This window comes from Sardina pilchardus, chromosome 22 (genome assembly GCF_963854185.1).
Source record: "Sardina pilchardus chromosome 22, fSarPil1.1, whole genome shotgun sequence".
Lineage (NCBI taxonomy): Eukaryota > Metazoa > Chordata > Actinopteri > Clupeiformes > Clupeidae > Sardina > Sardina pilchardus.
In genome coordinates, this window is record NC_085015.1 from 18,886,641 (window position 1) to 18,904,365 (window position 17,725).

Below are 17,725 nucleotides of genomic sequence, written 5' to 3' on the forward strand. Positions count from 1 at the left end.
TCTTCTGGTTTCTTTTGTGCCAAAAGGTCCTTGATGCACTGGTGTAGAAATACGTATTGGGACTGAAAGAGAATAAAGAATAGGATATAAGATTAGAAAGAAAGAAATTAGTAGTACAGTGAAATTGAATATATTAAACCACTGGTGTATAAACTAAAAGTATGAAAGACAAATATCCTACAAATACTTCCTCATTACGTGACCTCTGGACCAAAAGTCCACCTTTCCCCCAACCAAAGAGCAGCACTTACAATGGCTGAGTCTTTTTCTGTCTCTCTAAGTAATCGACTGTTTTATTGCAGTCACTCATTACCCAGCGACATACAGTGGCTTTCCAGTAAGCCATGCAAGAAGAAAATGTGTGTTGCATCATGTGTGCAACCACAAATTTGGCCGTATAGCTAAAGGCTAAAGGGCATCACCACTTCACACACAAGCTGAATGTTTGTGTTCATGTTCTTCCTGATATCTGGTATGAAAATGTTTCTCTCTGTAATTAACATCTATGAGGAAGTGTGAGCTGGTGTGTATAATATCACCTCTGTTTGCACCATGCGTGGCCGATGGCGTCTCATGCGATGGACAAACCCTGCAATGTCCACGGCTTGCTCTCTCTCCATCTGCTGTAGCAGCACATCCAGGGCTATCAGAGTGCCTGTTCTGCCAACTCCAGCACTGACAGACATAACCAAACACACAAGCGCGCACGCACGCACGCACGCACACACGCACGCACGCACGCACGCACGCACGCACGCACGCACGCACGCACGCACGCACGCACGCACGCACGCACGCACGCACGCACGCACGCACACACGCACGCACACACACACACACACACACACACACACACACACACACACACACACACAGTTAGGAGTTAAGAGTTAGGCGGGTTTGGCTTAATGAATGGCAACTCTAAAGCAATGAAGGGTACTATTTATGAGACATGCATGTTTCTCAGGGTGCAGTTGAGTGAACTTAATTCTCTGAGGGGTATACTTCAAAAAAGAGAAGTGGTATTGTTTGGATAGGTTAGGGTCACATGGTAGGGAAAGCACTGACTGACGAGGCTTCAGTGATGTCACTGCCTGTGGCTGTGGTAAAATGACAGGGGGGCAGTGGGGGGATTCGACTTGTTAAGTTGAAGCCTGCTGGAGGAGCATAGCTGATTTTTTTTCTCCTTCTTTTGTAGGACATTTGGGTAGCTTGTGGCATTTGTGACTTATGCATTTCTGTTTGGATTTTACACCCCCTTGAACACAAAAACTTGAACCTAAAACTCGGAATGGCTTGAGCTGGCCCAGCTGAACACACAAGAACACGAGCAGAGAGTGCCAGCACGCCACAGGTATGTTGAACGCTCTCTGAGACTCCTGCCAAGCTGACATGCTGTACACACACACACACACCTCCTGCCAAGCTGACATACTGTACACGCACACACACACACACACACACACACACACACACACACACAGACACACATGCATTCACCCACTGTTAGAACATACTATCGTGTTCTGCACCATACGGTACGTAGGACTAGTGTGTAAGGAGCAGTTACAGTAAGTTCTTTCTAGGTTAGTTTAATGTAGCGTTGTGGGCTTTAGTTTGGTTTTACCCCCAGACCGAGTAAGAGCTGTGGCCTTTCCCGCATCGTAACAGTATATTGAGCCTCAAAGCCATGCAGCAGTGCATTCAGCAGAGAAATGTTTGTGCCAATGTCCTTGTTGCTTGTCCTTTTGCTTACGGTTTAAAGCCAATTATTCACACGTTTTTATAGAATTTTTTGGAAAAGGAATAGAAGACCACCGGGAATATTGGCCTGTTTTGGTCAAATTTCAACACACTTCACTTACGCTTGACATACCACTAATCTTGTAATACCACTCTGGTCATTAAACAGTATACAAACGGACAGAAAGACCTTCTTTAGGAATGCTCAAAGCCTAGTGATGCACCCACACATCTTTTAGCATGAACTTTCACACATCGTACAACACAGAGAGATTTACAATCGGAGCTTAAGACACAAGGGGGGGGAGGGGGGGGGGGGGGGGTATACCCATCTGCCATAGGGTACAATTACATTTTAAGTGGGTTTTTTTGTATTGGAAAAAGCTTTAGAAAGACTTTGTTTACTCAACTGCTACATGAAGCGCTGATTTAATAAACGTATAGCTGACTCTTGTAGCCTACAGTACCTGCAGTGCACAACTGTGGGCCCTGAGGATGGAGATCTGTCAATATGCTGCCGAATGTGTCCACGGAACTGGATCAGTTCCTCGGTTCCCTTAGGAACACCATGGTCTGGCCAGGCTGTGAAGTGGAAATGTTTAACCCGTCTTTCCTCGGATTTGGCCTCCTGACCACACACCCACACACCCACACACACACACACAATTAACACTCACTTATCCTTATTGAATTCTCTGAAAACAGTTAGGTTAAGAGATGGCAGAATAAGTATTACGTGTTTTACGATGAATTCCCGCATGGTCCAGTTGCTCTCTTTACGCTCTGATGTCATGGTAATGAGTAGGTCACCATGGCGACATGGAGAAGGACCCTGAGGCCAATACTGGTCGCACTTTGCCTGAAAGACGGAATTAAAAAGATGCAAATGATAATGAGGGACAGAACAAAACTGATTAAACATCACTTGTTCAGTTCTTGATATACAACATATGTTTAATACTACAAAGGATTAATAATAGAATGTTTTAACACAATTATACTCCTCAATTCTATTTGGTCATTATATATCAACTGTATCAAACCTAACAGGTTCAAGCATCAATAAGTAGTGAAATTAGTAGGCCTAATAAAAGTAATAAAACATTTTAAAGTTCATTAAGATAAAATGAGGCAATATAAAGGGCAGCTGTCACTACTGAAGGACCCCTGAATACATCAGTGTCAGACAGGCTTCCAGTATTTTACATTTTAATGTCAAAAACTCCCGTGTTAATATCTGACTGTGCTACACCGTTGCAATTACGAGATCCTTGTGGAACTTTGAGGTGCCTAGTGGAACCTTGAGGTTCTTTTGGAGAAACTTTCGTTTTTTTCTTCTCTATCGTTGAATAGCTTATAATCGTCGATGGGCCCTATCTATTACCCAGCGCATCATGGCGCTAAGTGCAACATAAGTTTTCTTCTTATTTCCCAACACAGTGATGATTCAAGTTACAAGTTGTGTAGGCCTATGTAAAGTTTAGCTGGCATCCTGTCATGAAATGTAAGTGAGCCCTTAGCATGCCATTTGATCATGTGCTCCTTGCTCTTAAAGGTAATGACAAATGTCAATCTCATTGGTTTACTGGATTTTTCACCCAAAGCATGACTAATTAAGAAATGTAAGAACCACCCTTTTGAAAGAATGTGGCATCTGATCACTCATTACTCAAATTTTGGACAGGCTATCTACATGTACAGTATTTATACTGTATCTGTCTATCGATCTATCGATCTATCTCTCTACTGTATCTATCTATCTATCTATCTATCTATTTCACTGACACACCAACCATCACCATCCTCAAACACACACAGTGGTGCAGACAGTCAAGGCAATATGCAGGTATATGAAGTATACAGCAAGATGCATCATGATTTCTGTATGAATCTACTTAAAATATCCAAGGATATCAGCATACATTGTCATACTGTAGAATTTTGACATGAGCTATTTTTCGGAAATAAGATGTAGACATCGCTGGATATGGGAAAAACTCTTTCCAACAAGGCAGCACTCTCCCTATTCGGCCCTGAGCACCACAGGCTACCTAAGCAATATCACAGTATACCCACTACAACAAACTAGACTTCGCCATACTCACCTTTCCATTCTCTATACAGTTGGTTACCATGACAATCCGTTCAGACTTTTGCTCCCAGATCATTCTCCAGAAGTCACTGACGGTGGAGCTGAGTGGACCTTGAGCCGCAATGTACTCCATCTTCTTGCCCCCATAGCCCTTATAGATAAGAATACAGTGTGTCTTTACCATGTTTTTTCTGCTGCCTAGCTGCCCAGCACTGTTTTAGAACACGGTCGGCTAATGTAGTTAGTTAGCAGATCAGAACAGGAGCAGTGCTGTGAACTGAACAACCAAGTAGGCTACTGTGGATAAGCAATGCAGGAAGTCATGTAGACTAGACTTACGGGTATGAAGTTGGCGTTAATGTAGTCTGAGTTCTGGCCACGTATACTGAGCTTCACACGAGAACAGTCATCTACACAAACAGGGTGAAATCATTTGAGTGAAGTATGTGTGTTTGTGTAGGTTGCAGAGGGGCATGTGTGCAAGTTGCTTACATGGCAGTATATCGATGAATCTGTTTTTGCTCTTGTTCTCTGGAAGAGTTGCTTCACGTTGAGTTAGGTCTGCTCCTACAGTGCTGAATTGCTTTTAAACACAGACAAACAAAATGAACACATCTGTGACTGGTAAAATGCAGGATAGTAAATGATTGAAATACTCAAAACAGACTTGACTTTCATAACAAAGTTCTCATCTATCTCTGTGAATTATGTTGTATCTCACCGAATATTCCAATGAGAACTCTCGATTCTCATCACGGCTCAGGTGGTTGAAATGATCTGGAAATTTCTTCACTGGAATGGCCCTGAATAAAGTGAAGCCAATTGGCATTGGAAAGTAGAAAAAATAGCAAACATTTGCTAACTTTATAAACACAATTTATTAACTGTGTCAATTGTCAACAGTTTAGCTCTCTAGTCCTGTTTTACTCAGAATATCATTCATCAAGCAATAATGCAATAATGAAATTATGAGTTTTTAATCAATGAATTATCCAATAAAACATCATTACTGAATAAAACATACTTCGATTTGTCTTGTGAAGGACCAGGGTCTGAATTCCTGTCATACATTGGCATGTGTACTTTGCTGTCCAGGAAAGGAACAGAGTGCAAACATGTTGAAGTTAGCAACTACTGTTTGAAATGTAAAGTCCAGTTATTTTTCTTGTGAAATGTTTTTGTCCAAAAGTCACCTGAGCAACTTGGGCTTTCTTCGCAGCACAAACACTCCCATTGCTACCAGGAGGCCCAGCAGAATGATGACCAGCACTGGAACCCAGATCACCGCTGAGGGGAACAGAGCAGGTACAGACACAGGGACACACGGGATCTTATTATCTGATTTAACAGCAAACATTTCAATTTATGACATTAATAATCTGTAATAGTACTGATTGACTTGGAGGAGATGTCATTACACATTAGGTGAACAGATCCACCCTCTCACTAGCCTGGTCCTACCAACCTCTCGTACATATTTTATACTGTACAGAGTCTAGCCACTTTCCATTGCCAAGCGTTAACTTCCTTGAATGCAGGCCAGGCTATCCTCACTACTTTGCATGCACAATTGTACACCACTGGTGATTCATCACATGTTGCCAGGTTGGCCAAAGTCCTATACCTCTGGCACTACAGCAGCTCGTTACATACATATGACAAGATTTTATCACTATTCAAATGTATGACTCGGTTTCAAAACTGCATGACAGAAAAAACAACTGCTCATTGAAAATTCTTACTTGATTGAGTTCCACAGCTGAAAGATTGAGTTAATCCCCTCGTGGCTCCAGAGAGAGTTGTGATGCTGATGCTGTAGGTCTTTGCAGGCTGCAGCCCATCCACTCTCAGTGTATCTGTTTCTGGTGTCACAACAGAGCTTTTCCCACTCACATTCACCTCCACTCCAGTCCACACACCATCTGGTTTCCCCCACTTCGGACTCACAGAGTAGTCTCCACCATCACAACTAATATCGGGCACTATTGCAGGAACTGTAACTGTAACAGAAATCATGGAGGGGTTTTGTTATCAAAATGTTAAAAAAATCAAAATGTTATCAAAAGAAATACCTGGGCATACATGCAATATTGGTTAAAAAGTTATCAAATGTATTGTATATTGCATTGTATAGTCATAGTGGGACTAGGAAAAATACTCACCAAAATTTAAATTGTTTGTGCACTGTGGGAGTTTCTCCTGACCCAATTCATAATAGAGTGACACACTGTAAGTATCTCCAGGGATAAGATTAGAGAAGGTCACAGTGTTTCCCTCCTTAATGCCATTCACATCATTCCCATTATTAGCTGTTGCCGTGGTGAACTCCCCCAGAACCTCTGCTTCAATGGTGAAGTTTCTGACAGTCCACCGTGAGGCAGCACAGTTGAATGCTTTGAGAAAAAGACAAGGCAGTATTGTTTGTAAACCATTAAAACATTTGATTGATAAGAAACATAATCCATTTCTGAAAAGCTCAAAATAATGTGCAGGTCAAAATATGTATGACTGCGTAATGTAACATGGACAAATCAAATGAGCAAGTTATTAGTATTTTTAAATAATCAGCCAAATAAGTTACACTCCTCCCTTCTGTCTTCCTAAAACATTGTGTTGATTCTCTGTCTGAGTCGCTATGTTTGTGTCAGATTTTTTAAGCAGAGACACTGAATTAAGAGCTTGAGGCTCATCCCGCAGCCCACAAATGTCAGTTTCTGACTGTGAATGCAAATAGACCCTGAGATTCACTTAGGTTTACATAGTTACAAGCTATCCATTACTTCCCCTCGGACTCCACCAAACAATTTCACTCCCGTAACACTCAAGTGAACTGTTTCTTGGAGAGGATATGACTTTGCAGGAGAATATGACCGTAATATGTTTTACAGGGATCTGAATCAGGAGGAAACTTACTTGTAACAGTTAAAAATGTATACCCTGAGCTTCTCACTTGCCCAAGCATAGTGAAGAGGGAGTATGAGTATATTGTCCCATGAGACAGAGATGAGACAATGGTCGTCACTGTGGTCTGATCTGCATCTGATCCAGTGATGCTGGTCTCTGCTCCATTGCTGTCTGTCAGCGTGTAGTTGTAGTTTTTGTTGTTGACTTTGGTCCACTCCAGCTCTAGCTGAGTCTCAGAGCGGCTGACCACATTTACCTCAATAACATCAGAGGGAGCTGAAGGGGATGGGGGTAGTGGTGGACAGCAGACAGGTGGATGGTCAGAACACAGCAGACAGAGAGAGAGATTGACATTTAGAATGGAAACTGTGTGAGGAATGTGGCATATAAATAAAATATGGAGAGATTATTGATATACTGACTGAATCTGAGATAGCAACTGAACTGGCTCCTCATAAAAACTTCTCCAAACATTCTATTATTTCCTAATTCAACTAATATATTTCACAGTGATTTCAATCAGGAGGGAACTTACTTGTAACCTCTGAGAAGATATGCCCTGTGCTGTTCACTCCCTTAAACACAGTGAAGAGAGTGAAAGAGTAGCTTGTCCCATTAGTGAGAGATGAGACTTTGTGTTTCACTGTGATCCCTGCATCTGATCCAGTGATGCTGGTCTCCTTTCCATTGTTGTCTCTCAGTATGTAATTGTAGTTATTGTTGTTGTTGACTTTGGTCCACTCCAGCTCTAGCTGAGTCTCAGAGCGGTTGACCACATTTACCTGAGTAACTGCAGAGGGAGCTGTGGGGGGTCAGGTCACAGGAAGGCATTTAGAACAAAGCAGGCAAGAGGAGAGCTTATTGAGACACTGAGAGAAATGATCACAGTAACAGAATTGGCTCTTCAGTCATCTCCAAAGCTTGTAATTTCAATTATTAGAATCAAATATCTTGAAATAGAAAAACACAAATAATATAAAATAATTTTTGGTTATGAATATAGCCTCAGTTCTCTGCAGGAGAACACAAGACATTAACCAATGGGAAATCCTCGGATGACATTGATCGACCTGAATCAATGTCCAATCACCTCAGGGATTTTTTCCATAGGCTACTGCTTATTTAATATAAGGCCACTATGTAAGGAACTAGTCCTCTGTGAGCATACTGAAGCGATCCAATGGATCAAGTCCAGACAGCCAATGAGGTTAAAGTTTCAGAGAGCCCAAGTTATATGCATAACCATATTATGTTCTCTTTTGTCACTAATCGCCCAAGACCTTCCAGATCCTGAGCTGTGTTTTCCTGTGGCTACCCGGCTGGTTGCACCTCTAACACACTCTCCAGTTGGTTAACGCCATGCCATGTTTAGCTGCTTGCCTACCGCATCTCCTGTCTCCATGCTCTGCTACTCAGCACACCTGTCTGAGTATTTAAGCCAGGCTCTGGGAATCTTTTTCAGTCTTGTATTTGGGTGTTAATACTCCACGAGCCCTGTGGTCAGGCATTTTGGCCCTGAGATGTATGCGGCGTGCGCGCACAGTTTGGGACTACTCCAAGAGTTTTCATAGAGTGCAGCTGTTCACTGTGTGCTTGACTAGTGTAATAATTGTTGATGTATTTTAATTATTACTTTTTGAACACTTTTAAACTGTTGCCCGACCTTGTGTATTTTCTTTTTTATTTCTTAATTTTTGACTCCTGACTATTCCTTGACTATTGCCCTTCTATGATTTTATTATATAATTCCTATGAAATGTGCCATGTAGATACAGTTTACTTTACTCTACTTGACTTGTCGCTGCTGCTCTGCTATTCTGTCCCTGTTGAATTTCTGATTTTCTGGACTTTTGGAACTTTTTGGACTGAATTTGTTACTGAACATTCTGGAGTGTTTATACTTTTTCATCACACACTGGCCACGTTTACATGTTTTTTAATGCTCTGATTGATGTAGTTTATCAGGGCTAATGTAGCTGATGAGATTTCCGCTCTTGAATTACCCAGCAATTTGGATGGTCTCATTGACCTAGCCGACCGTGTGGATTCTCGTCTTGGACGCAGAGAGTAGATCCAGACCTTAGTTCTGCACCACGCCCCAAACCGGCAATTAAGTATAAATAAAGCCTGTGGTTCGGAACAAAATAGGTAAAGTGCCCCAAGTTACACAGACTAGATTCTTCTCTAGCAGCAAGAGCATTGAATGATGCCATTGCCAACCCCCCCCCCCCCCCCCCCCATGTTTGACTGGTATTAGGTATTCCATGGCCATGTCTTCACAATCCCGCATGTCAATTGGAGGGATGCACTCATTGTCTCACCAACTGTCTCTCCTCTACCCAGCTTCCAGAGGCTGCTTTGAGGTCATGAAGAGGACATGGATCTCTCCTCTGTTCCTCCAGGGTATCATGGTCTTTGTCAGGTCTTTAGCAAAGCTATGGCTACTTCTCTTCCTCCACAATGGCCTTACTGCGCCATTGGCTTACGACCTGGCACTACTCCCCCTGAACTCAAGTCAGGCCACATGGTCAGAAAAGCTGGTTGGGCTACTTCTAAGAGACTAAACCCAAAGACGATCGGAGCACTCGGATAAATTATGAACTTATTTTATTGTGGTGCACAATCGACTGACGTTTCGATGCACTGCGTCTTCCTCAGAGTCAAACCATACTAGGCCACATGGTCTCAATTTTTCTCCCACTTCAGGCCCCATGGACGCTAAGCCTGACGCCCTGTCCCGACACGCTTCCGATTCTCCACTGGACTGGGTTGAGACCATTCTCCCGTCTCACCTGCTTAGTGGCTGTGGCTCAGCTGGAAATAGAGACCATAGTTTAGCGATCTCTTGTTCAGGACCCGGGATCAGATAACGGAGCCCCGATCCGTTCCCGAATGCTAATGATTCATGGCTTACCTTTTGATATTGTGTCTGATGGGGTCCCTAGTTTTCAGAAAATCTTTAGAGGGATTTTTGTAAACTTGGGCTGGTTGACCAATGACCAGACTAAATGCACAAACCAGCAGCTGGAGGTAGGCTTGTGGCCTGCCCTCGTCATCTACTGGTTTGTCACCTTTCCAATGTTGCTTAGGATATCCCTGTCTCCCACTCTGGAAAGAGATGTGTCTGTCTTATCTACCCAACCTTTTATGCACCACAGTCAGTCACAGATTATGGGGACCGGTCAGGTATCACATGTGATGAAGAATAAAAGCGGGTTGGCACCAGACTCCTGCTCCTGTCTACCAGCCAGGTCAGAGCTGTGCACAGTACAGCTCTGAGTACAGCAAACTTACCCCGTCAAGTTACATCACATCAACTGGCTCACAGATTTGTGGGCCCTTTCTCTATTTCTAAAATCATATATCTCAGCACACAGGTCACGAGACATGTTCACCCATCTTTCCATTCGAGTCAGGCTTCCTCAGGAGTTTACTACAGTCACTGGAAGAACGCTGGGGTATTCAGTGCCTGACATGATTGCCCCACAGCCTTAACTGGCGCCCGCATGAGAAGGGGTGATTCCAAGAGCGCTGGTAGATTTCATGATTCGCTTTCAAAGGAGGGAGAGAGACACCCCATGTTTGTTGCTATTACAAGTGGTAGCAGTCCAGGCTGCATTGTTAGCCTACACTGGCGTGACATTGGCCGGGTTTCCCAAAATCGTTAAGAAGCTCTTAAGTCCTAAGAACTTCTTAGGAGCGTTCTTAGAACATTCTTACAACGCTCCTAAGAAGTTCTTAGCACTTAAGAGCTTCTTAGCAATTTTGGGAAACCCGGCCATTGTGTGTGCATAGCCAATTCTTATAGCGTATGCATAGGCGTAATGTAGCAGTGTCTGAGTAACTTTGTGTGGAGGACGTCCTCCAGTAGGCAATGCGTGAGGGAGGGAGAGAGAGACAGTGAGTGTGGAGCGGACTATGGAGCGGAGGCAGCGTTCAGGGATCCATTGTGGTACAGTGGGAGCAGGTGGTTGGCGAGTAGAGGGCCACCTGGGTGTGTTTGCTGCCTAGGCAGCCTACAGTACACACCGATCATGCACGTCTGATGTGGGAATATCCTGGCCAAATGGAGTCAGGTGTCGACGGTACTCTACTGCCATGTTTACTGCTGGACTGGAGATAAATGGCATCTTTAGAAAGGCTCTTTGCAATGGCGGTAACAAAAAGTCCAGTTTGCCAAGAAGCTTTCTTTCACTAGTTGTGTGAAGGCTTGACTTCGACTCCTGGTTCAAGATCTGCATGATCGTTGAAATATGCCAAGAGGACTAACTTATTGTGGAGCAAATTCATATGGGCAGTAGCCTGCAAAATACTGTAAATGGGTGGTTCAGATACTGTATGTCATTCAAGAATGAGTTCCCAGAGAACATCTGCTTTGTTTCAGCCAAGTGACCTTAATGTATTTAAACTGGCATGTTCTGTTTTCTTCTTGAAGAATGATGTAAATTGTGTGAATTGAATCAGGAGGACACTTACTAGTAACCTTTGAGAAGATATACCCCCAACTTCTTACTCGCTCAAACACAGTGAAGATAGTGAAGGAGTACTCAGTCCCAGCAGAGAGAGATGAGACGTTGTGTTTCACTTTGGTCCCCTCATCTGATCCAGTGATGCTGGACTCTGTTCCATTGTTGTATCTCAGAATGTAATTATAGTTATTGTTGTTGTTGACTTTGGTCCACTCCAGCTCTAGATGAGTCTTAGAGCGGATTACATCTACCTGAGTAACATCAGAGGGAGCTGAAGAGGGGACAGACACACAGAGAGGTGGATGGTCAGGTCACAGCAAGAGAGACATTTACATTTAGAATGGAGACTGCAAGAGGAATTTGCAGTACACATAAAATAAAAATGTTATGTGTACTGCAAATGGAGATATTGAATCTAACTGAACTGGCTCTTCACAAAATTATCTCTAAACATTAAATGACTTCATACTATATCTTATATATTTTACAGAATCAGGAGGGAACTCACTTGTAACCTCTGAGAAGTCATGGCCTGTGCTGGTCACTCCCTCAAACACAGTGAAGAGAGTGAAAGAGTGGTTTGTCCCAGCAGAGAGAGATGAGACTGTGTGTTTCACTGTAGTCCCCTCATCTGATCCAGTGATGCTGGTCTCTGTTCCATTGCTGTATCTCAGTGTGTAATTGTACTCATTGTTGTTGTTGACTTTGTTCCACTCCAGGTCTAGTTGAGTCTCAGAGCGGGTGACCACATTTACCAGAGTAACATCAAGGGGAGCTGAAGGGGAGCAGAGAAGGTAATAATCAACATTAGGAAAATAGTGTCAGTCATGAAACTTCCTTTGTTTCTAGTGAGACAATGTCAGTGAGTTGAAATCAAATCAGGAGGGGACTTACTTGTAATCACTGAAAACTGAAATCCTGCGCTTTTCACTTCCCCAAACACAGTGAAGAGAGTGAAGGAGTATTTTGTTCCAGCAGAGAGAGATGAGACTATGTGTAACACTGTGGCCTCTCCATCTGATCCATCAATTTTGGTCTCTGCTTCATTGCTGTCTCTCAGTATGTAATTATAGTTCTTGTTGTTGTTGACTTTGTTCCACTGAAGCACTAGCCGAGTCCCTGACCGGCTGAACACTCTTACCTCAGTGACATCAGGGGGAACTGAAGTGTGTATGTGAGTGTGTGTGTGTGTGTGTGTGTGGGGGGGGGGGGGGGGGGGGGGGGGGGGATAGAGGGGACAGAGATTTATAATTAACACAGACTTCTAGAAGAATTTGTGAAACATAGTACAAAGCATGAGAGATCATTGAGATATTGAGAGATCTTCACATTAACAGAACTGGCTTCTCATAAAGTCTCCATCTCCAAAAATGAAGTTACTAGAACAAAGCATTTTAAATGGACATTGTAAATACAGCAAAATACCAGTAATACAACATTATTATCTGGTTTGTTTTTGCCAAACACAAGAGGCCCTAAAATATTTTACAGGGATTTGAATCAGGACAACACTTACTCGTAACCCCAAAGAAGGCAAATCCTGTACTTCTCACTCCCTTAAGCACAGTGAAGAGAGTGAAAGAGTAGTTTGTCCCAGCAGAGAGAGATGAAACAGCGTAATTCACTGTTGTTTCTGCATCTGATCCAGTGATGCTGGCCTCTGCTTCATTGCTGTCTCTCAGTATGTAATTACTGATGTTGTTGACTTTGGTCCACATCAGATCTAGGTGAGTCTCAGAGCGGGATATCACAGTTACCTGAGTAACATCAGGGGGAGCTGAAGGGAGGGACAGACAACAGATAGAAACACAGACAGGTGAATGGCCAGGTCACAGCAAAGACACCAATACACATTTAAGACCTGAATTCTGTGATTTTCAGTTAGTCAATTATAGAGGGATGTGAATTAATAATATTGGAGAAATAGTGTTTGTGAAAAAAAACTAGATGTTCCACAAAGCAGTACAACATATGACAGCCGTGGAGTCCTGCACATTCTCTCTGCAAAAACGAATCACGCTTAATTCCATCTCCTACTCCATCCCCTGCTGCAACTTTTATTGATGTAAATTAGTGTGTGCCTATGTGTGCTTGCTTTTGTGTATGTTTGCTTCTCTGTCTGTGAGTTTTCGTTTGTGTGTGTGGTGGGGGTAAAGGGATGTGTGTGTGTGTGTGTGTGTGTGTGTGTGTGTGTGTGTGTGTGTGTGTGTGTGTGTGTGTGTGTGTGTGTGTGTGTGTGTGTGTGCTTGCCTGCATTTGTGTGTGTTTTATGTGTCTGTGTGTGTGTGTATGTTTACTTGTGAGTGTGTCTGTGTGTGTGTGTGTGTGTGTGTGTGTGTGTGTGTGTGTGTGTGTGTGTGTACATGTTTCGGTGTGGGTGTGTGTGCATGCATGTGGGTGTGTTTGTGCATGCATGTGTGTATGTGTTTATGTGTTTACTGTATGTGTGTGTGCATAGTCTGCATACAGATGCATGTGTGCATGCTTATGCCTGCCTGTCTACTGTGTGTGTATGTGTGTGTCTTTGTGTGTGTGTGTGTGTGTGTGTGTGTGTGTGTGTGTGTGTGTGTGTGTGTGTGTGTGTGTGTGTGTGTGTGTGTACACGTGCATGAATGTGAGTGTGTGCGTACTGTCACGGCTTTGCCTGGCTCCTCCTCCTGTTTGTCCTACGTCTGTCTCCTACAGGTGAGCTGGGCGCAGGTGTTTGGAGTCACATTAATTGCTTCCTGGTTTGGGCCTTTAAAAGAGTTCTCCAGACGAGGCTGGAGGTCGACCGCCGCTGCTCTGTCTCTCCCGCACCGACTTAGGATTTTGCTTTGCTTATTCATTGCACCTCATATACTGATTGCATACACTTTTATTTCTAAGTTCAACTCCACTACTGACGTTACTTAAACCTATTATGTTCAATTCTATTTATTTAATAAATCTAATATATATCGCTACTCCGCGTGTGCCTTTCCCTATTCTCTGTTGCTTGCTCTGAGCCAGGCTTGTAACAGAATTGGGGATCTCGTCCGGGATTTTTGAGCCATCGATCGGTAAATATGCGTCTTTGTTTCTATCGCTCAATTGACTTTGAGTAGTTTGTAGTGTTAATTGTTAAATGCACAAAGGATTGTAGGCCGTTTTGATTAACGTGTCTAATTTGTTAGCTGTATTCGGATCCTTCGGTGATCCGGCGCAGTAGCCTAAGTTTGTTTGTAAAGCATTTTGACGCATTGCAAATTATTGGGAAAGACGCACGTCGATTAGATTTAGTAGTTGGTTTGTGTTACGTTGGTGCGGGAGACAATTTGGTTCGTTCTGTGCCTGGGGTTGTTTAAATATACAGCCAGGTTAAAGTATTGGCGGCGGTCCATTGAGGGGTAAGTGCGGGCCTTCGCTGTGATTGCGAGACAGAATTAGGCTGTTGTTAATTGATGGTGTAGCCATTGGAGCTTTGTAAATCCCTGCTAAGCGTTTAAACGCTTGTTTGTTATTTTGTTTTTTTGTTTTTGTGCTATATCTTGGGCGGAGGGCACAGTCGTGGATGCTTGCTTTAACGGCATTTTGTCGGGGAAGTTAGGCGCCGCTGATATCGTGTATAAAAATCTCTGTTCTTGGGGTATGCATGAAGGGGATCGGTGCAGGGCAGCTCCGTTTGTTTTTGTCTTGTAACTGCAGTGTGGGGGCCGCACTTAAATTGTTAAAAAGAAAGATCGTTTAGAGTTTGGCTTGTTTAAGCAAATTGGTAAACAGTCCGTAGGCTAATGAATGGATGTTGTGGATGATTTTCTCGCAGCTCCATCAGATCAGGTTTTGGATACTTTGACGAAGGTGCAGTTGCATAAGGTTTGCGATCATTATAATTTGAAATTGGGTTTGAAGAAAAGTGCGAGATTGGCACAGATAAGACGGGCTGTTAAAAGTAAGTTGTCTGAAAGAAAAGTTTTACCATCCATAGATTCAATGAGTGAATTGGAGCCTGAAGATGTTTCAACACCGATTGCACCATTGGGTGCGTCTCAAATTAATGCTGGTTGGACATTTGAACAACAAAAAGAATGGTTGGAAATGCAACAAAGTGAAAAAGAAGCTGAACGTAAAGAAAGAGAAGCTGAACGTAAAGAAAGGGAAGCTGAACGGCAACTAGAATATAATAAGAGCAAAAACGATCGCGATATTGCGTTAGAACGTTTGAGGTTGATCGCAGAAGGGAAAATTGTAGATGATGGCGGTGGCGCTGTTCCTACTGGGCCAGCACGCACCCCTGATATCGCTAAGGCTGGGATTATACTTGCCGTTAGACCAAGCGTAAGCGTATGCGCCCATGTGCGACCTGCTGTGTCCTGTGTACAGACTCGCTGCAGCATTACGCACCTTACTGGAGGTCTTCACCAGGGGGAGACTAGTAGCCTAATATCAGATGTGGATGTGGCCATGTGCCATTGTTTACTCTCATGATTGCCCCCAGCTTTGATGTCGATAATGCATCTTGCAGTCACTTTGTTTTGGCAATGATCGCCCCCTACTTTCTTGTCAGTATTGCATCTCGTGGACGCGTCGTGTTCGCTTGCGACGACGTGCACGACCGACGCACCAAACGACCGCAAAATACGCGAGGCAGCCATGATGCGTACACGAACGCGTTGTCTACAGCAAGTCTAAACGTGCCTTAAGATGACCAGATTGATTCCCAGGTTTAACGAGAAAGATCCTGATGTGTTCTTTCACTTTTTGAAAGTGTGGCAGATGATTGTGGGTGGAGTGATTTTGAACGCACTTTGTTACTCCAGAGCGTCCTTGTCGGGAAAGGGCAGGAGGCGTTTATTGCAATGTCTGTAGCTGAAAGGAAGATCTATAAAAACGTGAAAGATGCTGTGCTTAAAGTGTACGAGTTGGTTCCAGAAGCATATAGACTGCGATTTCGAAATTGGAAGAAGGGAGAACAACAGAATTATACAGAGGTAGCACGAGAGCTGAAGAGTCATTTCAATCGTTGGTGCGCTGCAATAGGCGTTTCTACCTTTGACGAGCTGTGTAATTTGATTGTGTTAGAGCAATTTAGAAACATCATCCCTGATCGTATCGCAGTTTATATAAATGAGCGAAAAGTAGTAACAGCGGCAGAGGCATCAGTTTTATCTGATGAATATGTCTTAACGCACAAGCATAATTTCAGAGAACATAATCCAGGGAAGGGCTACCGCGAGCAGCACTTTGGACGTTTTAGTGAACGTTCGGGATTTTCTAGCACTCCTAGTCCATATGTTGCCAGAGAGCAGTCTCGTGGTAAGGCAGATCCGAATGCGTGTCACTACTGTTCAGAAAAGGGGCATTGGAAGAACGAGTGTCCAGTTTTGAAGGAGAGGGGCCATAGAAGCAACCCTGGCATGGCACGACCTGTTGCGCTTGCTGTTTCGGGTGTGCGCGCACGGCCTGAGAACATTCACACAGGGATGAGGCCTAACCCTGAAGTGGGTGTGGTCTCATCGAACTTCTCTGCTGACAGCCTTGTTGGAGCTAGTCAGTACAGTGTTTCTGATGTAATTAAAGCTGATGTAAATGACTATTCTCCTTTCATTACAGATGGTTTCGTATCGTTGGTGGGCCGTTCTGCAAAGGTGCCAGTTAAGATTCTTAGAGACACAGGGGCATCTGAATCTTTTCTGCTAGAGTCCGTTTTGCCTTTTGCTAGTGATTCTACCACTGGTAATGTTTTAGTTAAAGGAATTGGGTTGCAGGTTGTAACTGTTCCTCTGCATAGGATTGAGCTACAATCAGACCTGGTGCAGGGTGAGGTAGTCATTGCTGTCTGCCCTTCATTGCCTGTAGATGGCGTACATCTCATCTTGGGCAATAACTTGGCTGGAGGGCGTGTCTGGCGTGATGTGCCGTCACCTGGGGTGGTTAAGAGGGTTACATCTATCCCATCAGGTGCTGATGGTAGCATACAGAATTTACCTGAGGTGTCCACGGCATGTGCAGAAATGCATGCCATGAACTCAGTCTTTGGAGCTGAAGTTGAAGAGAAACATGGTACGCCTGTGTTGAAGCCTGTGTTGCCAGATTTGCCATCTTTGACACTTGATGATTTTGTTGTAGCGCAGAAAGAGGACGCAACACTTGATGAACTGTTTGCTGGGGTTTGTTCTGCTGAGGAGATACATGGTGCAGAAAAGGGGAATTTCGTTCAGGATGGGCTGTTGGTCCGTAGGGGGATGCCGCAGACTAAGGTGTTTGAGGATCCTGTTTTCCAGATAGTAGCACCTCATGGTGATATAACAGGACATTTGGGTGTGGGGAAGACGTATGACAGACTTGTGAAGCACTTCTTTTGGCCTGGCCTAAAGAAGGATGTGGCATGCTTCACTAAGACCTGTCCTACGTCTCAGTTGATGGGAAAGCCGAAGCAGGTGATTGAGCCAGCCCCACTTTACCCTTTTCCAACTTTAGGGAACCCATTTGAGCATTTGCAGATAGAGTGTGCAGAGAACTTGACCAAGACTCAAAAGAACATGAGTTGGATAGACCA

General features: G+C 43.7%; 1 protein-coding gene across 1 annotated transcript; it reads right to left on the minus strand.

The window, feature by feature from the left end:
• Window positions 1-1,279: 1,279 nt before the first annotated feature.
• On the minus strand, window positions 1,280-6,222 carry LOC134070631 (receptor-type tyrosine-protein phosphatase H-like). Its single transcript, XM_062527029.1, has 11 exons — window positions 5,998-6,222; window positions 5,578-5,835; window positions 5,029-5,122; window positions 4,860-4,922; window positions 4,557-4,638; window positions 4,328-4,418; window positions 4,175-4,245; window positions 3,849-3,986; window positions 2,480-2,602; window positions 2,211-2,371; window positions 1,280-1,310 (listed from the first exon to the last, which is right to left on the minus strand). Exons 3-11 carry the CDS (start codon window positions 5,067-5,069, stop codon window positions 1,280-1,282), a joined length of 801 nt encoding a protein of 266 aa, XP_062383013.1. The 5' UTR covers window positions 5,070-5,122; window positions 5,578-5,835; window positions 5,998-6,222.
• Window positions 6,223-17,725: the final 11,503 nt, after the last annotated feature.

Excerpts from the sequence above, each read along its gene's own strand:
- LOC134070631 (XM_062527029.1), bottom strand. The coding sequence starts at position 5,069 with ATGGGAGTGTTTGTGCTGCGAAGAAAGCCCAAGTTGCTCAG. Across the intron at positions 4,419-4,556 it reads AGTTCTCATTGGAATATTCG|CAATTCAGCACTGTAGGAGC; the intron begins GTGAGATACAAC and ends TGTGTTTAAAAG. Across the intron at positions 1,311-2,210 it reads CCCACAGTTGTGCACTGCAG|CTGGGCCAGCTCAAGCCATT; the intron begins GTACTGTAGGCT and ends TTGTGTGTTCAG.